The 24485-nt window shown below is 51.5% G+C and overlaps 1 protein-coding gene across 1 annotated transcript in view; it reads left to right on the plus strand.

Moving 5' to 3' along the window:
* Nucleotides 1-24485, plus strand: part of TNXB (tenascin XB) — a 60240-nt gene that overhangs the window by 31137 nt on the left and 4618 nt on the right. Inside the window, exons 15-29 of the mRNA XM_082848480.1 lie at nucleotides 6197-6496; nucleotides 7792-8079; nucleotides 8352-8648; nucleotides 9165-9479; nucleotides 9605-9928; nucleotides 10319-10639; nucleotides 12619-12915; nucleotides 14631-14963; nucleotides 15354-15674; nucleotides 17484-17816; nucleotides 19838-20161; nucleotides 20549-20869; nucleotides 21489-21776; nucleotides 22140-22418; nucleotides 23717-24004. Coding sequence (XP_082704606.1) covers nucleotides 6197-6496; nucleotides 7792-8079; nucleotides 8352-8648; nucleotides 9165-9479; nucleotides 9605-9928; nucleotides 10319-10639; nucleotides 12619-12915; nucleotides 14631-14963; nucleotides 15354-15674; nucleotides 17484-17816; nucleotides 19838-20161; nucleotides 20549-20869; nucleotides 21489-21776; nucleotides 22140-22418; nucleotides 23717-24004 — 4629 coding nt within the window. The remainder of the gene's footprint in view (nucleotides 1-6196; nucleotides 6497-7791; nucleotides 8080-8351; nucleotides 8649-9164; nucleotides 9480-9604; nucleotides 9929-10318; nucleotides 10640-12618; nucleotides 12916-14630; nucleotides 14964-15353; nucleotides 15675-17483; nucleotides 17817-19837; nucleotides 20162-20548; nucleotides 20870-21488; nucleotides 21777-22139; nucleotides 22419-23716; nucleotides 24005-24485) is intronic.

Raw genomic sequence — 24485 nt, forward strand, 5'->3', positions numbered from 1 at the left:
TTTTGTCTTGTTTGTAGTTTTCTTTGCTTTGCAAAAGCTTTTAAGTTTCATTAGGTCCCATTTGTTTATTTTTGTCTTTATTTCCATTACTCTACGAGGTGGATCAAAAAAGATCTTGCTGTGATTTATGTCAAAGAGTGTTTTCCTCTAAGAGTTTGATAGTGTCCAGTCTTACATTTAGGTCTCTAATCCATTTTGAGTTTATTTTTGTGTATGGTGTTAGGGAGTGTTCTAATTTCATTCTTTTACATGTAGCTGTCCAGTTTTCCCAGCACCACTTATTGAAGAGACTGTCTTTTCTCCATTTTATATCCTTGCCTCCTTTGTCATAGATTAGTTGACCATAGATGTGTGAGTTTATCTCTGGGCTTTCTATCCTGTTCCATTGATCTATATTTCTGTTTTTGTGCCAGTACCAAATTGTCTTGATTACTGTAGCTTTGTAGTATCATCTGAAGTCAGGGAGTCTGATTCCTCCAGTTATGTTTTTTTCCCTCAAGACTGCTTTGGCTATTCAGGGTCTTTTGTGGTTCCATACAAATTTTAAGATTTTTTTGTTCTAGTTCTGTAAAAATGCCTTTGGTAATTTGATAGGGATTTCACTGAATCTGTAGATTGCTTTGGTAGTATAGTCATTTTCACAATATTTATTCTTCCAATCCAATAACATGGTATATCTCTCCATCTGTTTGTATTATCTTTAATTTCTTTCATCAGTGTCTTATAGTCTTCTGCATACAGGTCTTTTGTCTCCCTAGGTAGGTTTATTCCTAGGTGTCTTATTCTTTTTGTTACAGTGGTAAATGGGAGTGTTTCCTTAATTTCTCTTTCAGATTTTTCATCATTAGTGTATCGAATGCAAGAGATTTCTGTGCATTAATTTTGTATCCTGCATCTTTACCAAATTCATTTATTAGCTCTAGTAGATTTCTGGTGGCATCTTTAGGATTCTCTATGTATAGTATCATGTCATCTGCAAACAGTGACAGTTTTACTTCTTCTTTTCCAATGTGTATTCCTTTTATGTCTTTTTCTTCTCTGATTGCCATGGCTAGGACTTCAAAAACTATGTTGAATAATAGTGGTGAGAGTGGACATCCTTGTCTTGTTCCTGATCTTAGAGGAAACGCTTTCAGTTTTTCACCATTGAGAATGTTTGCTGTGGGTTTGTCATATATGGCCTTTATTATGTTGAGGTAGGTTACCTCTATGTCCACTTTCTGGAGAGTTTTTATCATAAATGGGTGTTGAATTTTGTCAAAAGCTTTTTCTGCATCTATTGAGATGATCATATGGTTTTTATTATTCAGTTTGTTAATACGGTGTATCACATTGATTGATTTGCGTGTATTGAAGAATCCTTGCATCCCTGGGATAAATCCCACTTGATCATGGTGTATGATCCTTTTAATGTGTTGTTGGATTCTGTTTGCTAGTATTTTGTTGAGGATTTTTGCATCTGTATTCATCAGTGATATTGGTCTGTAATTTTCTTTTTGTAGCATCTTTGTCTGGTTTTGGTATCAGGGTGATGGTGGCCTCATAGAATGAGTTTGGGAGTGTTCCTTCCTCTGCAACTTTTGGAAGAGTTTGAGAAGGGTGGGTGTTAGCTCTTCTCTAAATGTTTGATAGAATTCACATGTGAAGCCATCTGGTCCTGGACTTTTGTTTGTTATAAGATTTTTAATCACAGTTTCAATTTCATTACTTGTGATTGGTCAGTTCATATTTTCTATTTCTTCCCGGTTCAGTCTTGGAAGGTTATACCTTTCTAAGAATTTGTCCATTTCTTCCAGGTTGTCCATTTTATTGGCATAGAGTTGCTTATAGTAGTCTCTTAGGATGCTTTGTATTTCTGCAGTGTCTGTTGTAACTTCTCCTTTTTCATTTCTAATTTTATTGATTTGAGTCCTCTCCCTCTTTTTCTTTTTTTTTAAATATTTAATTTTATTTATTTTTGACTGGGTTGGGTTTTTGTTGCTGCGCGCGGGCTTTCTCCAGTTGCCGTGAGCAGGGACTACTCTTGTTGCAGTGCACGGGCTTCTCACTGTGGTGGATTCTCTTGTTGCGGAGCATGGGCTCTAGGCATGCGAGCTTCAGTAGTTGTGGCACGCGGGCTCTAGAGCGCAGGCTCAGTAGTTGTGGTGCATGGGCTTAGTTGCTCCATGGCATGTGGGATCTTCCTGGACCAGGGATCAAACCCGTGTCCCCTGCATTGGCAGGCAGATTCTCAACCACTGTGCCACCAGGGAAGTCCCACCAGTCTATTCTGTATGTCCCTGATTCTCTTTCTGTTTCATAGATAAGTTCATTTGTGTCATATTTTATTTTGTTTTTTTTAACATCTTTATTGGAGTATAATTGTTTTACAATGGTATGTTAGTTTCTGCTTTATAACAAAGTGAATCAGTTATACATATACATATGTTCCCATATCTTTTCCCTCTTTCATCTCCCCCGCTCCCACCCTCCCTATCCCACCCCTCTAGGTGGTCACAAACCACCTAGCTGATCTCCCTGTGCTATGCGGCTGCTTCCCACTAGCTATCTATTTTACGTTTGGTAGTGTATATATGTCCATGCCACTCTCTCACTTTGTCACAGTTTACCCTTCCCCCTCCCCATATCCTCAAGTCCCTTCTCTAGTAGTTTCCCTCTTTTTCTTGATGAGTCTGGCTAATGGTTTATCAATTTGTTTATCTTCTCAAAGAACCATCTTTTAGTTTTATTGATCTTTGCTATTGTTTTCTTTGTTTCTATTTCATTTATTTCTGCTCTGATCTTTATGATTTCTTTCCTTCTACTAACTTTGGGCTTTGTTTGTTCTTTCTCTAGTTCCTTCAGGTGTAAGGTTAGAGTTTTTATTTGAGATTTTTCTTGTTTCTTGAGGTAGGCTTTTATTGCTATAAACTTCCCTCTTAGAATTGCTTTTGCTGCATCCCATAGGTTTTGGATAGTCATGTTTTCATTGTAATTTGTCTCTAGGTTTTTTTTGATTTCTTCTTTGATTTCTTCAGTGATCTCTTGGTTATTTAGTAACGTATTGTTTAGCCTCCATGTGTTTGTGTTTTTAAAATTTTTTTCCCTGTAATTGATTTCTAATCTCATAGTGTTGTGGTCAGAAAAAATGCTTGATATGGGGCTTCCCATATCAAGCATGAACCCGGGGCACCGGGTTCGTGCCCCAGTCTGGGAAGATCCCACATGCCGCGGAGTGGCTGGGCCCATGAGCCATGGCCGCTGAGCCTGTGCGTCCGGAGCCTGTGCTCCGCAATGGGAGAGGCCACAGCAGTGAGAGGCCCGCATGCCGCAAAAAAAAAAAAAAAAAAAAAAAAAAAAATGCTTGATATGAGATCAGTTTTCTTAAATTTACTGAGGCTTGATTTGTGACCCAAGATGTGATCTATACTGGAGAAGGTTCCGTGTGCACTTGAGAAGAAAGTGTAATCTGCTGTTTTTGGATGGAATGTCCTATAAATATCAATTAAATCTATCTGGTCTATTGTGCCATTTAAAGCTTGTGTTTCCTTATTAATTTTCTGTGTGGCTGATCTGTCCATTGGTGTAAGTGAGGTGTTAAAGTCCCCCACTATTATTGTGTTACTGTCGATTTCCTCTCTTACAGCTGTTAGCAGTTGCCTTATGTATTGAGGTGCTCCTATGTTGGGTGCATATATATTTATAATTGTTACATCTTCTTCTTGGATTGATCCCTTGATCATTATGTAGTGTCCTTCCTTGTCTCATGTAACATTCTTTATTTTAAAGTCTATTTTATCTGACATGAGTATTGCTACTCCAGCTTTCTTTTGATTTCCATTTGCATGGAATATCTTTTTCCATCCCCTCACTTTTAGTCTGTATGTGTCCCTAGGTCTGAAGTGGGTCTCTTATAGACAACATATATATGGGTCTTGTTTTTGTATCCATTCAGCGAGCCTGTGTCTTTTGGTTGGAGCATTTAATCCATTCACATGTAAGGTAATGTACATTCCTATGTACATATGTTCCTATGTACATATGTATGTTCCTATGACCATTTTCTTAATTGTTTTGGGTTTGTTTTTGTAGGTCCTTTTTTTCTCTTGTGTTTCCCACTTAGAGAAGTTCCTTTAGCATTTGTTGTAGAGCTGGTTTGGTGGTGCTGACTTCTCTTAGCTTTTGCTTGTCTGTAAAGCTTTTGATTTCTCCATCGAATCTGAATGAGATCCTTGCCGGGTAGAGTAATCTTTGTTGTAGGTTCTTCCCTTTCATCACTTTAAATATGTCATACCACCCCCATCTGGCTTGTAGAGTTTCTGCTGAGAAATCAGCTGTTAACCTTATGGGAGTTCCCTTTTATGTTATTTGTCGTTTTTCCCTTGCTGCTTTCAATAATTTTTCTCTGTCTTTAGTTTTTGCCAATTTGATTACTATGTGTCTCGGCGTGTTTCTCCTTGGGTTTATCCTCTATGGGATTCTCTGCGCTTCCTGGACTTGGGTGGCTCTTTCCTTTCCCATGTTAGGGAAGTTTTTGACTATAATCTCTTCAAATATTTTCTTGGGTCCTTTCTCTCTCTCTTCTCCTTCTGGGACTCCTATAATGCAAATGTTGTTGCGTTTAATGTTGTCCCAGAGGTCTCGTAGGCTGTCTTCACTTCTTTTCATTCTTTTTTCTTTATTCTGTTCAGCAGCAGTGAATTCCACCATTCTGTCTTCAGGTCACTTATCCTTTCTCTGCCTCAGTTATCCTGCTGTTGATTCCTTCTAGTGTAGTTTTCATTTCAGTTATTGTATTTTTCATCTCTGTTTGTTGTTCTTTAATTCTTCTATGTCTTTGTTAAACATTTCGTGCATCTTCTCCATCTTTGCCTCCATTCTTTTCCCGAAGTCCTGGATCATCTTCACTATCATTATTCTGAATTCTTTTTCTGGAAGGTTGCCTATCTCCACTTCATTTAGTTGTTTTTCTAGTGTTTTATCTTGTTCCTTCATCTGGTACATAGCCCTCTGCCTTTTCGTCTTGTCTATCTTTCTGTGAATGTGGTTTTTGTTCCACAGGCTGCAGGATTGTAGCTCTTCTTGCTTCTGCTATCTGCCCTCTGGTAGATGAGGCTATCTAAGAGGCTTGTGCAAGTTTCCTGATGGGAGGGACTGGTGGTGGGTAGAGCTGGGTGTTGCTCTGGTGGGCAGAGCTCAGTAAAACTTTAATCCACTTGTCTGCTGATGGGTGGGGCTGGGTTCCTTCCCTGTTGGTTGTTTGGCCTGAGGCGGCCCAGCACTGGAGCCTACCCGGCTTTTTGGTGGGGCTAATGGTGGACTCCGGGAAGGGTTATGCCAGGAAGTACTTCCCAGAACTTCTGCTGCCAGTGTCCTTGTCCTCATGGTGAGCCACAGCCACCCCCGGCCTCTGCAGGAGACCCTCCAACACTAGCAGGTAGGTCTGCTTCAGTCTCCTATGGGGTCACTGCTCCTTCTCCGAGGTCCTGATGTGCACACTACTTTGTGCGTGCCCTCCAAGAGTGGAGTCTCTGTTTCCCCCAGTCCTGTTGAAGTCCTGCAATCAAATCCCACTAGCCTTCAAAGTCTGTTTCTCTGGGAATTCCTCCTCCCATTGCCTGACCCCCAGTTTGGGAAGCCTGACGTGGGGCTCAGAACCTTCACTCCAGTGGGTGGACTTCTGTGGTATAAGTGTTCTCCAGTTTGTGAGTCACCCGCCCAGCAGTTATGGGATTTGATTTTACTGTGATTGTGCGCCTCCTACCGTCTCATTGTGACTTCTCCTTTGTCTTTGGATGTGGGGTATCTTTTTTGGTGAGTTCCAGTGTCTTCCTGTCGATGATTGTTCAGCAGTTAGTTGCGACTCCGGTGCTCTTGCAAGAGGGAGTGAGCTCACGTCCTTCTACTCCGCCATCTTGAACCAATCTCTGTAAAGGGTATTTTGAAGTTTCTGCAGTAATTTTAAGGTGATGTGACAATCTCTGTGATTCCTATTGGTGACAGGGTTACAAGCACTGCTAGTACCACCGTGGTTGGTTTCCTATATTCATCATTGAAAGAAATGCTACATTTCACTTAGAGATCAGTGCAAAAGAGATGTAACTGTTTCCCATCTCAGTTCAAAGCCCTCTAAGGCCCTCGGAGCCCAGGAGCCCTGTGAGGGGGGATTTCTCCCGCCAGAGGTCTCAGCCATGTTCTTTGTCCTCCTGGATCCTAGCTCCGCTTTCTCCAGCCCCGGGCACAGAGCGCCCCCTTGAGCCACGTCTGCGGGAGCTGACAGTGACGGATGTGACCCCGGACTCCGTGGGCCTCTCCTGGACAGTCCCCGAGGGTGAATTCGACTCCTTCGTGGTCCAGTACAAGGACAGGGACAGGCAGCTCCAGGCGGTGCCTGTGGCTGCAGACCAGCGTGAGGTCACCATCGCCGACCTGGAGCCCGACAGGAAGTACAAGTTCCTGCTCTTTGGGATCCAGGACGGGAAACGCCACAGCCCAGTCTCTGTGGAGGCAAAGACAGGTGAGAGGGACCCCCACGAAGCTGAGCCTGAGGCCCCAGCCCTGCTGCCCTTCCTCACGCTGCCCTATCACCTCTCCCTTCCGCTGGGTCTCCGCTTCATCCACCTGTTCCATTTTATTTGAAAAGCCACATTGCCTGCCCCGATCCCAGGCAGATGAGAACCAGGAAAATGGGGCCAGTTCCTGGATCAGTTTCCCCTGCTGACTTTTCCCCTCTTCTCATAATTCCTACTTCTATTGAACGGGGGAGCCTCCTTCAGACCCCTTCCTGGAAGGTGGAACAGGAGAAACAGCAGGGCTAGATACAGGGGAGGGAGCCAGGAGCCGTTCCACCTCCCTTGGCCTGTGAGTCCTCAGCCCTGTGTAGCCATCACCTCCTGAGGAGTCTTCCCTCTGACTCTCACCCAGTTTCCCACCTACTGGCCCAGACACACTGGGTCCCATATCTTCCTCCCCAGAGGGACCCCTTTCCTCCTCTGCCCTCTTCCTGGAGCTTCAGAAACTGGGGACCAGAGGAGCCCAAGACTGGCTGCCCAGTCAGACCCAGTCAGGCCCAGCCCAGCTGTGCCCCTGTCTTGGGTTTTGGTCCAGGCACTCCCCTGCCCCTGGGGGCTCCCTGTTGCCAGAAAACTCTCACAATAACAATGCCGTCAGCATCCTTGCTGTCCAAGAAGTCAGAAGGCCAGCTCCTTCTCAGGCCTCGGGATGGCCTCTTGGGCAGATACCAGATCCTTCTCCCGTGTGAGCTCCCCTTCTTCTCCCCATACCCGCCTCACACATAGGCAGCCCCCACTCCTCCACTGGGTCCCATGAGGGTCACCTCCGTCGTAATACCTTACCTCCCCACCAGCTGTCTGCCCCCATCAGGGATCCTGTTCCCCCTCTGACATCCCCAGGACCCTTGGATTTCCCCAGGGAGCAGTCAGATCACAAAGAGTGGGTTCCTTGGCCAAAGGAAATAAGCAGACCAAGCCTGTGATAAGCTGCACCCTGCTAAGGAAATAGTCTCTACTAGGTGCTTAGAGCCTGGACAGCAAGAGGAATAAGATAAACAGCTAGCTAGGGAATCTCTTCTCCCAGAGATGTCTCAGGACAGAAGACCCCTCCCTGCGCTGGTTAAGTGGACAGAGGCAGGGCCAGTTGGGGATGCTGGCAGGCATGGGAGGGTGATGGAAATATTGGGGGGAAGCACTGATCATTTGGGCAGTTCTGGGTTTTTCCATTCTCCAGTGGGAGGCAGTCAAGGAGTCGTTTTGGAAAAAAAAAATAAACACAAGAACCTTTCCTCTCTGTCAGTTGCTCGAGGTGACACCAGCCCAGGAGCCCCACCCCGCCTCGGGGAGCTGTGGGTGACAGACCCCACCCCAGACTCACTGCGCCTCTCCTGGACAGTCCCCGAGGGCCACTTTGACTCCTTTGTGGTCCAGTTCAAGGACAGGGACGGGCCCCGGGTGGTGCCTGCAGAGGGCCACGAGCGCTCAGTCACCATCGGCCCTCTGGACGCCAGCCGCAAGTACAGATTCCTCCTCTACGGCCTCCTGGGCAAGAGGCGCCGTGGCCCCCTCACCGCCGAGGGCACCACAGGTGAGGGCAGCCCCTGCAGGGGGGCATCTCTGATCTGGAGGCCAGGGGAAGGTCCTGTGGTCAGTTACGGTGGCTGCCATCACGGTTGTTGTTTGGCTCCAGCTGTTGTGGCTGGGATCCAGTGCCCCCTCTCCTTGCACAAGCCGGAAGATCCAGCCCTGCAGGTTGCAGCCATCGCACAGCCCTGTCTTTAGACCTCTCAGTCCTTCCCTTCAGCATCACCCAGGCTTCAAGAAACAACGCAACCATTTCCTCCTGTGTTTCCATCTCAGAGACCCGGAGAGCTGTGGACGAGGCTGGAACAAAACCACGTCTGGGGGAGGAGCTGCAGGTGACCAGCGTGACATCAGACTCCGTGGGCCTCTCGTGGACGGTCCCTGAGGGCCAGTTTGACTCCTTTGTGGTCCAGTATAAGGACAGAGATGGGCAACCCCAGGTGGTGCCCGTGGAGGGCAGCCTCAGGGAGGTCAGTGTCTCAGGCCTGGACCCTGCCCGCAGGTACAAGCTGCTGCTCTACGGGCTATACAAGGGCAAGCGTGTGGGTCCCATCTCCACCGTCGCCGTGACCGGTGAGTGCAGCTGGGGGACACACTGTGCCTCCTGCCCGCCTGGCTCTCCTGGTCTGGTGGAGACACACGAGTTCAGAGCTCCCTACACTCCTTCTTTTGGGGGAAGGGATCAGCTTCATAGAGGCATAATTTACATACAATAAAATTCACCCATGTTAAGCTCATAATTCAGTGAAACCATTACCACAACAAACATAGAAAACATTGACTCCAGAAGTTTCCCTATGCTCATTTGCAGTCAGTTTCCCCACCCCCAGCTTCTGACAGTCACTAATTGCTTTCTATCATTATAGTTTTTCCTTTTTAAGCTTTTCCTTTAACAGAATCATACAGTGCACAGTTTTTTGTGTTTTTCTTACACTTAACATAATGCTTTTGAAATTCACTGTGTATCAGTAGTTGGTCCTTTTTATTACTGACCTCTTGTCTTCACCTCCTCCCCTCCTTCCATCCTCTTGGAGAGTCTTGGTGCAGTGACAAACCAGTCACCCATCTCTACCTGTCTCTCTGAACCAGCCCCCAGGGAAGAAGTCGAAGCTGAGACTGAGGCCCCCAGCCCTCCAGCATCTGAGCCCCGTCTGGGGGAGGTGACTGTGCAGGAGGGCACCCCACACACCCTGCATCTCTCCTGGACCGTGATTGAGGGAGAATTTGACTCCTTTGAGGTCCAGTACACAGACGAGGAGGGGAAACTCCAAGTAGTCCATTTAGGGGGCAACCAGAATGACATCACCCTCTCTGGCCTGGAATCCGACCACAGATACCTGGTGAGCCTGTACGGTCTCCACGATGGGCAGCGTGTGGGTCCTGTGCACGTCGAGGCCCTGACAGGTGAGCAAAAGAACTCTGCCCACTCGGCTTCCTTCCAGGTGTCTGTGAGGGCCTGGAGGAGGGCAGAGTCCCCGTGGACACCGTGCCCCTCTCTCAGGTCCTTCTCTCTCCATGTCTGTGTTCAGCCCCAAATGAGGAAGAGAATGAACCTTCAGAATCTCCCTCTACCACCCCTGAGCCTCACGTCACGCCTCGCCTGGGGGAGCTGGCAGTGACAGACGCCACCCCCGAATCCCTGAGCCTCTCCTGGACCATCCCCGAGGGCCAGTTTGACCACTTCCTGATCCAGTACAAGAACGGGGACGGACAGCCCAAGGCTGTGAGGGTGCCAGGGTACGAGGACGAGGTCACCATCTCGGGCCTGGAGCCAGACCACAAGTACAAGATGAACCTGTACGGCTTCCATGACAGCCAGCGCATGGGCCCCGTCTCTGTCATCGGGGTGACAAGTGAGTGGATGGTGGAAGCCCCAGGGTGGGACCTCGTGGGAGGATCACCCTCTCTCAGGTGATGGGTGAGTGGGGTGCAGGAGGCCCCTCTACTCGAGGCTGAGCCATGGTGCCCTGTGTGCCTCCTCCAGGCTCCCTGAGGACCAGTGTGTCCCCCTGGGCAGGGAAGGGCCTCTGTGAGCCATGCTGGTGGCTGCCTGGTCCCCCACAGCTGACCCTGGAGGCTCCAGGCATGTTTATGAGATGTCAGCTGAACAGGAGCACCCAGCCCCAAGGACAGGCTTCTCTGAACTGACTTCAGGGCCCAGAGCCGGGGCCAAGGCTTGGGAGGAGACCCAAGGACATCACCTGGGACCCTGCCTCACCCCTCTCTGTGTCTCTCCTTCTCAGCTGCAGAGGAAGACACCCCCAGCCCCACAGAACCCAGCACAGAGGCCTCGGAGGCCCCCGAGGAGCCCCTCCTGGGGGAGCTGACGGTGACAGGATCCTCCCCGGACTCGCTGAGCCTCTCCTGGACTGTCCCCCAGGGCCACTTCGACTCCTTCACCGTCCAGTACAAGGGCAGGGACGGGCCCCAGGTGGTGCGTGTCGGGGGCGAGGAGAGTGAGGTGACCGCTGGGGGCCTGGAGCCTGGGCGCAAGTACAAGATGCACCTGTACGGCCTGCACGGGGGGCGGCGTGTGGGCCCCGTGTCCACCGTGGGCGTGACCGGTGAGTGAGGGCCCTCGGGATGAGGTCTCAGGAAAGGTCTGATAGTAGAGCCTCTTGAGCGTCTTCCACTGAAGACCCAGGACCCTAAAACTCCTGAACCTCTAACCCATCCATTGTCCATTCAACACCTCAGGACAGGTGTGATCTGGGGGCAGGAAGAACAAGCTCCAGGGAAGTGCTTTGCCCATTTGAGAGAGGCCGTTGGGGACTGAGGCCTCCAAGTCAGTCATGCACTGACCTGTTTGTGGCTCTCTGCTTTGCCTGGGAACTCTGAAAAGAGCTCTTTTTGGGTGTTGGGACAAATGCCATGAAATGCTAATTCTCAACAAGTATTTATTACATAAAATTTCAAACATATACCCAAAGAGAAAGAATAGCATAATGAACTCCCATATGTCAATCACCCCACTTCAACCAAAACTCAACCCCTGGCCAGTCTAGCTCATCCAGACCCCACTCACTTCCCACCCTCCCCGACTAGCATGTTTTCTTTATTAACAGCTTTATTGAGGTATAATTTACATACCATAAAATTCACCGGTTTTAAGTATACGACTTACCAATTTTAGTGTATTTACAGAGTTGTACAACCAGCATCACTTACTAATTTTAGAACTTTTCCATCACCTCAAGAAGAAACCTGGTGTCCAGACCCATTCCCATGCCCAGTTCCGGTCCCCACTAATCTACTTTTTGTCTCTGTAGATTTGCCTTTTCTGGACGCATCATATAACTAGAATCATACAATACGTGTTCTTTTGTGTCTGGCTTCTTTTACCAAGCACGGTTTTTTTGGTTTGTTTTTTGGGGTTTTTTTGGGGTTTTTTTTGCGGTACACGGGCCTCTCACTGCTGTGGCCTCTCCCGTTGCGGAGCACAGGCTCCGGACGCGCAGGCTCAGCGGCCATGGCTCACGGACCCAGCCGCTCCGCGGCACGTGGGATCCTCCCGGACCGGGGCACGACCCCGTGTCCCGTGCATCGGCAGGCGGACTCCCAGCCACTGCGCCACCAGGGAAGTCCACCAAGCACATTTTTGAGGTTGATCCATGTTGTAGCATGTAGCAGTACTTCATTCCTTTATAGCCAAATAATATTCCATTGTATGGATATACTGCTGCAATATTTTTAAACTTATTCCATACACTCTTTACTTCATCATTACATTTTTTTTTTTTTTTGGCTGCGTTGGGTCTTTGCTGCTGCACGTGGGCTTTCTCTAGTTGCAGCGAGCGGGCTTCGTTGTGCTGCACGGGCTTCTCATTGCGGTGGCTTCTCTTGTTGCAGAGCAGGGACCCTAGGCGCATGGGCTTCAGTAGTTGTGGCACACGGGGTCAGTAGTTGTGGCACAGGGGCTTAGTTGCTCCGCGGCATGTGGAATCTTCCCGGACCAGGGATCGAACCTGTGTCCCCTGCATTGGCAGGTGGATTCTCAACCACTGCGCCACCAGGGAAGTCCCCGTTATTACATATTTAAGTGTACTGCTCTTTTCAAAAAGACTGTTTAGAAATAACCATGATACAATGGTTGTACCTTTAAAAATCAGATATCCAGATAGTGCTACAGTTTCCTGATTGTGTCATAATTGTTATTTTGCAATTTGTTGTTGGAATCAGGTCCAAGTAAGAAAGATAGGATGAAATTGGGAGAATTGGGATTTTAAATAGGGTGGTCAGGGAAGGCCCTAAAGGGATGGTGACATTTGAATGAAAGGAAGTGTGAACATGAGCCATGCAGACATCTGGGGAAAGAACATTCAGGAAGAGGGAACAGTCAGTGCAAAGGCCTTGAGGCAATAAGCTGCCTGGCACATTTGATGGACCATAAGGAGGCCACAAAGAGCTTTTGATGCTCATAAGCAGAAATGCATCTTAAGTTAGGCCCACATAGCTGACCCACCTTCGGGCCTGAATCCAGGAGAGCAGGGCCTCGACAGTTCCTTCCAGCAACAGGAATGATTCTGTTTGCATCTCTTCCCAGCCCCTAAAGAGGAGCCCCCTGCCAGCCCCCCTTTGAAGCCACAGCTGGGAGAACTGACTGTGACGGACGCCACCCCTGACTCCCTGAGCCTCTTCTGGAACGTCCCCGAGGGCCAGTTTGACCACTTCCTGGTCCAGTACAAGAACGGGGACGGGCAGCCCAAGGCGGTGAGGGTGCCGGGGCACCAGGACGGGGTCACCATCTCGGGCCTGGAGCCAGACCACAAGTACAAGATGAACCTGTACGGCTTCCACAGCGGCCAGCGCGTGGGCCCTGTCTCCACTGTCGGTTTAACTGGTGAGTGTACAATAGGACACTGGCCCTGCCCTGAGCTGGACTCAGTTTCCCTTTTATTGCCACTATCCAGGTGTTTTTCTCCCACTGTTTTTGAGACTGAGCCTCCCAGGCTACTGGGAGCAGTTCTGTGCCTGTCTGCACTCCAAGCCTTTGGTGTCACCTTAGCTGTCTCACCCTTTACACGTGGGCTTCTTGAGTCCTTGAAGAGGCAGTGTGCCAGAGAAATAGCACAGACTCAGGCAGACCTGGGGCTGGCCCTAGCCTCAGCCCATTAGAGCTGTGTGACCTCGAGGGAGTCACTCAACCTCTCTGTGCCTCCCTATCCTTATCCACACAGAAGGAATAACCACACCTGTCTGGCAGGGTGGGCATGAATGTGGCTTGTCTCACACACAATGTTTGGTAACTACAGGCTCCCTCCTTCTGAGGAAGAAGATTAGTTCTTGAAAACCCTTGGGGTGAATTCTTATAATTATCATTGATTTCAGTGGGTACAATTGTATTTGTTCCCCAACCCCCAAACTGATACCCATGTATGCTGTATCAAGATGGAATCCTGCTAACATGGATACTATTACTTCAATAGTGAATATTAGTCATATGTGCAACTTAACAAGGCATTTTCTCTTCATTAATTACTCCCTGACATGGCTGTTGGTTGCTTTCGTTAAGCTCTTTTGTAGCTGTTACCCTCTACATGCTTAAAACCTGGTTCCCAAACTCAATGGAGTTATGAAACACGATGATTTTGTAATTCAGCTATTAAGGCAGAATAAAACCCTGTGCAGAACAGAAAAGACAAAAAAAATCTGTGGGCGTGATGGGTCATCCCTGCTGTAAGATGGCAAGAGAATTAATACAAGGTCCAAAAGCAACCCATCTACAAAGATGATCTCATGTGGTCTCATCTCTTTGCCCTCAACTGTGAAATCTAAATTTGTTTCTCAAATGCTCAGAAAAGACTTCTAAACCAGAGGAGGTATTAAAGGAAAATACGAACCTGAGCACATGTACCTCCTGATGTGACGTGTCGGTTAGGTGTGGTGCTATTACAAAGCATTAGTCCTGTCCCACTAAATGAATTTACTCAGCAGCTCCTACAGGTTCCATGCTGCACATGTTGAGGTCATAGGGGTCCCACCCTACCATCTTGACATCTCCAAAAGTGTGTGCTCTGTCTGCTAGAAAGTGAACATTCAAACCAGGGAAATGATGTCTTTTTTTTTTTTTTAGTAAGTAAATGTATTTATTTATTTATTTGGCTGCGTTGGGTCTTCGTTGCTGTGCGAGGGCTTTCTCTAGTGGCGGCGAGCGGGGGCTACTCTTTGTTGTGGTACGCGGGCTTCTCATTGCGGTGGCTTCTCTTGTTGAGGAGCACGGGCTCTAGGCACGCAGGCTTCAGTAGTTGTGGCACGCAGGCTCAGTAGTTGTGGCTCGCGGGGTGTAGAGCGCAGGCACAGTAGTTGTGGCACACAGGCTTAGTTGCTCCGTGGCATGTGGGATCTTCCCAGACCAGGGCTCGAACCCGTGTCCCCTGCATTGGCAGGCGGATTCTTAACCACTGTGCCACCAGGGAAGTCCTGGAAATGATGTCTTAATCCTGGAGCACTGGCTTCCAGGCTGCAGGGTCCCTGGTGTGTCTGGGAGAAATCCATCCCCTGTTAGGAGGGAACCCACAAAGCATGTCCACCCATTCTCTTTGTCTCTTGATCCAGACTCAGAAAAAGACCAAGAAATGACCGCAGCCCCAACAGACCTGCCCACCACAGCCCCCAAGCCTCCCGTCAAGCCGCACCTGGGGGAGCTGGCAGTGACAGACGCCACCCCCGAATCCCTGAGCCTCTCCTGGACCATCCCCGAGGGCCAGTTTGACCACTTCCTGATCCAGTACAAGAATGGGGACGGGCAGCCCAAGGCAGTGAGGGTGCCAGGGCACCAGGACGGGGTCACCATCTCGGGCCTGGAGCCAGACCACAAGTACAAGATGAACCTGTACGGCTTCCATGACAGCCAGCGCATGGGCCCCGTCTCTGTCATCGGGGTGACAAGTGAGTGGATGGTGGAAGCCCTAGGGTGGGACCTCGTGGGAGGATCACCCTCTCTCAGGTAATGGGTGAGTGGGGTGCAGGAGGCCCCTCTACTCGAGGCTGAGCCATGGTGCCCTGTGTGCCTCCTCCAGGCTCCCTGAGGACCAGTGTGTCCCCCTGGGCAGGGAAGGGCCTCTGTGAGCCATGCTGGTGGCTGCCCTGGTCCCCCACAGCTGACCCCAGAGGCTCCAGGCATGTTTATGAGATGTCAGCTGAACAGGACCACCCAGCCCCAAGGACGGGCTTCTCTGAACTGACTTCAGGGCCCGGAGCCGGGGCCAAGGCTTGGGAGGAGACCCAAGGACATCACCTGGGACCCTGCCTCACCCTCTCTGTGTCTCTCCTTCTCAGCTGCAGAGGAAGACACCCCCAGCCCCACAGAACCCAGCACAGAGGCCTCGGAGGCCCCCGAGGAGCCCCTCCTGGGGGAGCTGACGGTGACAGGATCCTCTCCGGACTCGCTGAGCCTCTCCTGGACCGTCCCCCAGGGCCACTTCGACTCCTTCACCATCCAGTACAAGGGCAGGGACGGGCCCCAGGTGGTGCGTGTCGGGGGCGAGGAGAGTGAGGTGACCGCTGGGGGCCTGGAGCCCGGGCGCAAGTACAAGATGCACCTGTACGGCCTGCACGGGGGGCGGCGTGTGGGCCCCGTGTCCACCGTGGGCGTGACCGGTGAGTGAGGGTGGGGCTCAGGCGGTCTTGGGGGAGAGCTACCTTTTCCTCATGGGTGAGCTGGTTGACTGTTCTGCTCTTTCACCAGCCTTTGTTCCCCTTTTATGTCCTCCCTCCATGGCCCTGGGCCATGACCCGTGTGTAGTGCCCTGGCCTTTGCCAACCTACAGCCTCCTTGTTCACAGTAATGTGGCCTCCTCTGATGGTCAGTCACTGGCTCCCTCCAAGGGTGAAATGTGTCAGGCACAGAGCAAGCGTGACGTTACTAGAGTTTTCTTTTCTTTCCATCTTAAATACAAATCACAGCATTCTTTGTTATAAACAAAAAAAAAGGAAGAAAAAACAACCCAACATCGAACCACATTGAGATGATTAAGTAATTAGACAACATCTCTAAAATGACCTACTATGGCATCATTGAAATGTTTCAACATAAGACAATTACTTTATATTATTACAATAAAGAAAGAGTTTAAAATTTTTGTAAGGAGGCTAATCACAACCACCTGAAAATAACTTGCGTGGTAAGACAACTGGAAGGAAACGCCCGTGGGATGCATGGTTTGTGAGACAGGATAGAATGTCCCAGGACTTTTGTTTCTGTTTTATTCCATTATGTGTCGTTTACATTTTCTTAAATGACAAGCGTTTCTTTTATAATCAGGAAAAAAATTTTTTCAAAATGTCTTCTCCTCTCTTGTATTCCTTCTGTCTTTCCCCCTCATCATTCTTGCAACTTATTTCTGATTATGAAAAAGTTACAATTTCTAGTCTCTAAGAAATTAGGAGAAAAAAATCACAAGGTGAATTAAATTCCAAAATTGCAGTCAGGCTGGCTTCTCTAAGTCACTGTCAGCCAGATTCTTATGCCTTGTGACAGTATTTCACCAGAGTTCCTCTGCATGTGGAAGAACACAGCCCCTCTTTGAGTCAGTCTTTTGCTGGGGGCGTCGCTGCCTCTGGGAGGTTCACTCTCCTCTCCTGAAGATACTCCAGACAGAGGAACCCTCTATCATGCAAATCACAAGCACATGCGAAGTACAGAGGGACCCATGTCCCCATCCACATCCTCCACCGACTTACTAATTTTTATAACTCAGGATTTCTTTTTAAGTCTGTATTTTTCTGTGAAAAGAATATAGCAACATGATGGAAAGTTTGGAAAGTAGGGAAAAAAATCTCTTACCGGACCACCTTCTGACCCAAGAACCACCATTCATAACAATGTACGTAACACATCCTCTCTTTCTGCATTTTCCATGCCGCGCGTGTTTTAAGGTGGCAGAATGTTCATGTAATTCTTGGCTCTTCCTTTTTTCGTATGCAAGTCACACTGAGAGCATTTACCCTGTGGCCGCACAGCCTGCAGTAATCATCATTTGAATGGTTATTGGACGCTTTGTGGTGAGAGTGCCCTAACGAAATTAATCTGCTTCTGCGGCTCCTCTGGGGCCCTGACACATCTCGCTGTCATGAATAATCCCAAAATGAACTCCTGTGATACAACTTCTCCTGCTTTTTAATAATTTTCTTAGGATAGCTGCCCAGAAATGAGATTATTGGGTCGAAGGAAATGAGCAGTATTTGGGCTCCTGACGTGTATGTCCGAATTGCCTTCTGAAGGTTCATGGTGCCTGCCAGCCAGTATGAGATGGGGTCAAGCCCGTCGCAGTCTCTCTAGCATGCAGTCACCAAATGGCGCACCCAGAGGCTGAGCCAGCCTCCGGTCCTGCAGCCTGAGGAGTACCCTGCTGGATGCAATCAGGGCAAGTCACCATCTAAGCCTCTGCCCCCAATCTCTCTTCTCAGCCCTCCAGGAGGTTGTGGAGGAGACCCCCAGCCCCACAGAACCCAGCACAGAGGCCCCGGAGCCCCCCAAAGAGCCTCTCCTGGGGGAACTGACGGTGACAGGATCCTCCCCGGACTCGCTGAGCCTCTCCTGGACCGTCCCCCAGGGCCGCTTCAACTCCTTCACCGTCCAGTACAAGGATAAGGATGGGCGGCCCCAGGTGGTGCGTGTCGGGGGCGAAGAGAGTGAGGTGACCATTGAGGGCCTGGAGCCCGGGCGCAAGTACAAGATGCACCTGTATGGCCTGCACGGGGGGCGGCGTGTGGGCCCCGTGTCCACCGTGGGCGTGACTGGTAAGTGAATTTGGGGGAGTGGGATGCAGGGTGGGGAAGCCAGGTCCTGGAAGAGTTTCCCTTTATTACCATCTTTGTGAAAACATAAATATTCTAGACAGCACTTCTTCTTTAGGACATCAGATGGCCTGGGGATCTTGTTAAAGGGCAGATTCAGATTTGGGCTGGGGCCAGAGATTCTGCATTTCTAAAATCTTCCATGAGGGACTTCCTTGGTGGTCCGGTGGTTAAGAATCTGTCTTCCAACGCAAGGGACACAGGTTCAACCCCTGGCCACAGGGCAACTAAGCCCACGTGCTGCAACTACCAAGCACACGAGCCACAACTAGAGAGCTCACGTGCCACAGCTACTGAGGCCACGCACCACAACTAGAGAGAGAAGCCCGTGTGCCACAGTGAAAGATGCCACATGCCACAACAAGATCCCACGTGCCAAAGCTAAGACCTGATGCAGCCAAAAAAAAACAGCAAACAGGGGCTTCCCTGGTGGCGCAGTGGTTGAGAGTCCGCCTGCCGATGCAGGGGACACGGGTTCGTGCCCTGGTCCGGGAGGATCCCGCATGCCGCGGAGCGGCTGGGCCTGTGAGCCGTGGCTGCTGAGCCTGCGCGTCCGGAGCCTGTGCTTCGCAACGGGAGAGGCCACAACAGTGAGAGGCCCACGTACCGCAAAAAAAAAAAAAAAAAAAAAAAAAGCAAATAAAATCCTCCATGATGCTGATGCTGCTGGTCCACACTGCTAAAACTCCTCACAGCAAAGGAACTGGACACTTTCTTAGAATCTATTGAACAGAATCATACTTGCATCCCTGAGTCCTCTCAGAGGCTCAGCCTCTGTGTAGTTGACTAGAGGCTGTGGAGGAAGACAGAGCATGCTCAGAATGCAGTGTCTTGACTGAAACGCCCCCTAGCCTCATCGTTTGGGTATTAACAGACTTATGACGCCTATGGTTCAACAAAGATGTGGGTGGCCTGAGCCAAGTACTGAGGAAGTTCACTGAGAGAAACCTTGGATACGGCGGAGAAACCAGTTCTTAACCTTTGGGGCTCACAGACAGGCTGTGAACCAGCAAATGGAGCAAAGGAGGATGTGTATATGACAGGAAGCCCCGCGGCCAGACCAAGACTGGGCAGCGATGCCTACGCCCACCTGCCTGCCCACGGGTTCCCACGGGACAGCTGAGACCTGAGGTTGGGCAGGCGTTGCTTGGTGACACCTAGAGATAAGATGAAGGGTGCATCAGATCAACATCACAGCTGGTACAAAGCCTGGAAACTAGGAACATCACGGCACATGAGAGGATTTTGTGCAAAATCCTCTGAGTGGGGGAGATAGTCTTGCGATGGGGGTGGAGAGGTAGGAAGAGAGAGGGGTGGAGAGCTCAGGAAGCCAGGGATTTCTCCAGGGGATAAAGAGGGTTGCTGCACAGTTTTAAGCTGAGACTGACACCATCAGATGTGCATCTAAGGGCTCATTCTGGCTTCCTGTGAAGAACAGATGGAGGAGGGAGGCAGAGAGACCCATGGGGAGGTGATAACCCAGGTGACAGGTAAGGGCGGCCCAGACAGGGACGGTGGGGCTGCAGGTGTGGGGAGTGAGGAGACACAGGAGGAACTTGGGAGAGAGAATTGGACGCTGAGTCTGATGGCAGCTGGGGACAGGAACAGATCCAGGAAGACTCCAGGTTTCTGACTGGAGAAGTGGGGCAGGGGTTCTGAGCTGTTTGGGAGGCAAGACATTAGCCAAAGGCAGTAAGATGCCAACGAGACCCCAGTGGAGGGAGGCCCAGAGCACAGTGGCCATGTGAGCCTGTGTCCTAGGAGGGGTGCTGGTAGGTAGGGGGTGAGGGCAGGACAGATGAGGGTAAGGTGACAGGAAGGCCGATATAGGGAGCAGAAAGAATAAGAGTTAGAGCTACTGTGGACACATCCTGTTCCTTATTATTTTAATTTTGTAATACACCACTTTATATGCTGAACTGAGGACTGAGGAGACCTCACCTGTCTTGTATGTCTCTGTCCAGATCCAGACAACAAAGCCATGACCACACAAGCCCCGTCCACTGCGCCCCCCGAGCCGCCCATCAAGCCGCACCTGGGGGAGCTGGCAGTGACAGGCGCCACCCCCGAATCCCTGAGCCTCTCCTGGACCATCCCCGAGGGCCAGTTTGACCACTTCCTGATCCAGTACAAGAATGGGGACGGGCAGCCCAAGGCAGTGAGGGTGCCAGGGCACCAGGACGGGGTCACCATCTCGGGCCTGGAGCCAGACCACAAGTACAAGATGAACCTGTACGGCTTCCATGACAGCCAGCGCATGGGCCCCGTCTCTGTCATCGGGGTGACAAGTGAGTGGATGGTGGAAGCCCCAGGGTGGGACCTCGTGGGAAGATCACCCTCTCTCAGGTGATGGGTGAGTGGGGTGCAGGAGGCCCCTCTACTCGAGGCTGAGCCATGGTGCCCTGTGTGCCTCCTCCAGGCTCCCTGAGGACCAGTGTGTCCCCCTGGGCAGGGAAGGGCCTCTGTGAGCCATGCTGGTGGCTGCCCTGGTCCCCCACAGCTGACCCCGGAGGCTCCAGGCATGTTTATGAGATGTCAGCTGAACAGGACCACCCAGCCCCAAGGACGGGCTTCTCTGAACTGACTTCAGGGCCCGGAGCCGGGGCCAAGCCTTGGGGGGAGACCCAAGGACATCACCTAGGACCCTGCCTCACCCTCTCTGTGTCTCTCCTCAGCTGCAGAGGAAGACACCCCCAGCCCCACAGAACCCAGCACAGAGGCCTCGGAGGCCCCCGAGGAGCCCCTCCTGGGGGAGCTGACGGTGACAGGATCCTCCCCGGACTCGCTGAGCCTCTCCTGGACCGTCCCCCAGGGCCACTTCGACTCCTTCACCATCCAGTACAAGGGCAGGGACGGGCCCCAGGTGGTGCGTGTCGGGGGCGAGGAGAGTGAGGTGACCGCTGGGGGCCTGGAGCCCGGGCGCAAGTACAAGATGCACCTGTACGGCCTGCACGGGGGGCGGCGTGTGGGCCCCGTGTCCACCGTGGGCGTGACCGGTGAGTGAGGGGTCAGGCCCTGACTCCCAGGTTTCCCTCTGTTGCTCTCTTGTTTCCCCCTTTGGATCTCAGCACTCCTCACAGATGGGCCTCTGGGTCCCTTTCTTTTCTCACGTGGTGCTGACGATCCCGCCTCATCCTTGAATTGAGTGGCGGCTGATGGACAGTGTGTTCAGGGTAGCTGGGCAAGCAGCCTGTGCCTCATGCGTTTCGGCTTTCTTCCTGTCTTCTCGATCTGGCAGCTCAGGCTCGCTCAGTTGTTCACGTGTGGCTTCCTCAGTCTCCCTAACCAAGCATTTTAGTGGCTCGGAGAGTGGCTACAGAATCAGGCTCTCTAGGTTTGAATCCTGCTCTAAGACGCTGTGTGATTTTCAAATGTTTCTTAACCTCTCTGTGCCGCAGATGCCCGTCAAGTGAGGGTGATAAGGATAAAAGCATCTACTTCATCTGTCGTGTGAGGATTAAGTGTACTGTTTGTGAACTGCTTACAGCAATGCCTGGGACATGTTAAGCAGTTAGAAGAGTTTGCTACAAATGTTCCTTTCATAGCCAGGGAACAGCCCTCCCTCTCTGGCCCAGGGTCCTGCCATTGACCACAGCCTTCTCTGCTCTGTTCCAGCCTCCCTGAACACAGAGCCCCCCGTGGCACCCCGCTTGGGGGAGCTGGCTGTGGCAGCCGTGACCTCAGACACAGTGCACCTGTCCTGGACAGTGGACCAGGGCCCCTTCGACTCCTTCCTGGTCCGATACAAGGATGTGCAGGGGCAGCCCCAGGCAGTGCCCGTGGGTGGACACCTCCGAGAGGTCTCGGTTTCGGGTCTGGCCCCGGGCCACAAGTACAAGTTCCTACTCTTCGGACTCCAGGATGAGAAACAACACGGTCCAGTCTCTGCAGACGCAAAGACCCGTGAGTGAGGGCTGGAGGCCGCCTTTAACCCTGGAGCCCCCTGACCATCCTCCACTCCCTTGTGGAATTTCACGTTTCTGTGCTCCACACTCCAGACCCATTTATTTACTGGGTCCAGTGAAATCCAGGTCCTGAGTACCCCGTTACCCCCTCATTCCCATCCTACTCCTCCTACATCCCGAGGGACACGTGCTTTCTTGCCTGGCTCCTCTTTTATCCCTACTCCTCTGCCTTCCCTCTTCCTGACATGTGACCTGGTCACCCCCTCCCAGCACCCAGAACCAGCTCCCAGAGCCCTAGCGCCCCGAGGAGGCTCTGTCGGCTTCATTTCTGTCACGTTCCATGCACCTCTCTCTTTTCCAGTCCCAGACACTAAACCTTCTCTCCGCCTGGGGGAGCTGACAGTGACGGACGTGACCCCAGACTCCATGGGCCTCTCCTGGACGGTCCCCGAGGGCGAATTTGACTCCTTCGTGCTTCAGTACAAGGACAGGGACGGGCAGCCCCACGTGGTGCCTGTGGCCTCAGACCAGCGCGAGATCACCATCCCCGGCCTGGAGCCCAATAGCAAATACAAGTTTCTGCTCTATGGGCTGGGAGGCAGGAAACGACTGGGCCCCATCTCTGCTGAAGGCAGCACGGGTGAGCCCTGGCCCTGCCTCCACCCCACTCCCCGCGCCCCACCCCCCGCCTTTTTCCAGAGCTTCCTTTCATCTGAGCCCCCAGAGTTGGCCCCAGGGCCTTCCCGCAAAGTTTATTCTCCTCCCTTCAGCCTTGGCATGACAATCCTAACACGAAAGGCAAATATTTATTGAGTCCCTGCTGAATGCCAGGCACTGTTCCAAGCATTTATTTCCTTCATTCACTGATTAGCAGTATAATAAGAAGAACTCAGACTTTGGAGCCAAGCAGGCCTGTGTTCAAATTCTGACCGCCAGCTGTGTGGCCTTCAACAGGCCACTTCTTTTCCTTGAACCTCAGTTTCCACACCTGCATGACGGTTATGACTAAAATCTGCTGGGGTTCAATAAATGTTCACATCTTCCTCCCTTCATTCCAGCCCTATGGCAAGAAGTGGAAAATATGGGAGGGTTTGGCTGCAAAAAGACTATGGAAAAATCTGGTGTCTTGTGCCCAATACTCAGCCCCCGAGGAAGGGATGGAGGTGGGTCACTGACCCTTACCCCACCTCCAGGACCATGAGTCACCCTGGCCAGACAAGGATGGGGCGCACAGCCAGCTGGGGCCTGGGGCTCTCAGGCTCCGTAATTCTCTTCCCCAGACCTTCATTGTGGAGACTGGATACAGGCTTTTCCAACCCCCATCAGTCAGTACCCACACCCACCTAGACAAGTCTCTTTTGTGCTCTGCTCTGCCCTTTGTCCGCTCAGCTCTGCCCCTGGCTTCTCCCCCTGCCCGACCCAGCTGCCCTGGTCTAGTGCTGTGAGTGCAGAGCTGGGGAAGCAGGTGGAAAGGCGGGCCCAGGCTGATGGTGAGTGAGGGTGAGTTTATGCCTGGGCAATGGGAGCCCGTGAGCTTGGCTGGCTGTCCCGCCCAGCTCTGACTATTTGGGGGCATCTCCCTGACAACCCAGACACCCTCTGGGAGCCTTTCTCAGCTCTGGCCACACTCCTGCTCTGGGGGACTGGGGGTCAAAGGGAAACTGAGGCCCTTCCTGCAATCCCAGCCGCAACTCTCTCATGAGGTGCTCTTTTATGCATTTTCTGCACGCTGATCTCAGAGTGGGGGAGTGGGGGCAGGAAGGAATTTGGGCAGCGGCCTCCAGAGGAGGAAACTGGGCTCCTTCGTACAAGGCAGGGCTGCAGCAGCCTGCCTGTCTCCCCAGGTGGCTGACCCTCCCTCCCCCCAGAAGCTGCCGGGGCTGAGGTAAAGGCAGCTCTTAACTAGGTTTTCTCCCTCCGCCCCCGCTCTCCCTACAGCTCCCCTGAAGAAGGAGCAGCAGCGCCCACCCCGCCTGGGGGAGCTGACAGTGACAGATGAGACCTCGGATTCTCTGCGCCTCTTGTGGACAGTGGCCCAGGGCCCCTTTGACTCCTTTGTGGTCCGGTACAGGGACACAGATGGGCAGCCCTCGGCGGTGCCTGTGGCCGCAGACCAGAGGGAGGTCACCATAGAGGGCCTGGAGCCTGGCAGGAAATACAAGTTTCTGCTCTATGGGCTCCTCAGAGGACAGCACCTGGGCCCCGTCTCTGTCCTGGGAATGACAGGTGAGCAGGAGGCTGTCCTGCTCGGTCCTAGCCAGCCGGCCTGAGTGGGTGTCTTCACACCTCTGTGCTGAAGGCCTGGCACGAGTGGGCGAGGTAGAGCAGTAAGGGGGCCTTGCACGGGGCTCAGGGGAGGAAGAGCTTCGGAACCAGCGTGATCGAGGGGTCAGTCCGAAGCAGGAGCCAGGACAGGTGGCAAGGCAAAGCCCTGGCAGTGGTCCCTAATCTGCGACCCCCACCCAGCCCCAGTGCTGCCAGCTGCTCCCCATTACTCTACTGGGGCAGCTCTTACTTCCTGGCACGCTGGCCTTGCCCAGATGAGGGCAAACCCCCTCCCGTGGATGAGTCAGGAGCATTTTCTCAAATGGAAAATTACTGGAAAACAAAGCAGGCCAGGGTCATAGAAACCAACAGGAGTGGCTGCACTGATGGAGTTCCCCTTCCAGATTTCCTAACACCCACCTCAAATCAGCCTGGTGGTGGC

The sequence above is a fragment of the Leucopleurus acutus genome, assembly GCF_964270905.1.
Source record: "Leucopleurus acutus genome assembly, chromosome: 10".
In the NCBI taxonomy this organism is placed as follows: Eukaryota; Metazoa; Chordata; class Mammalia; order Artiodactyla; family Delphinidae; genus Leucopleurus; species Leucopleurus acutus.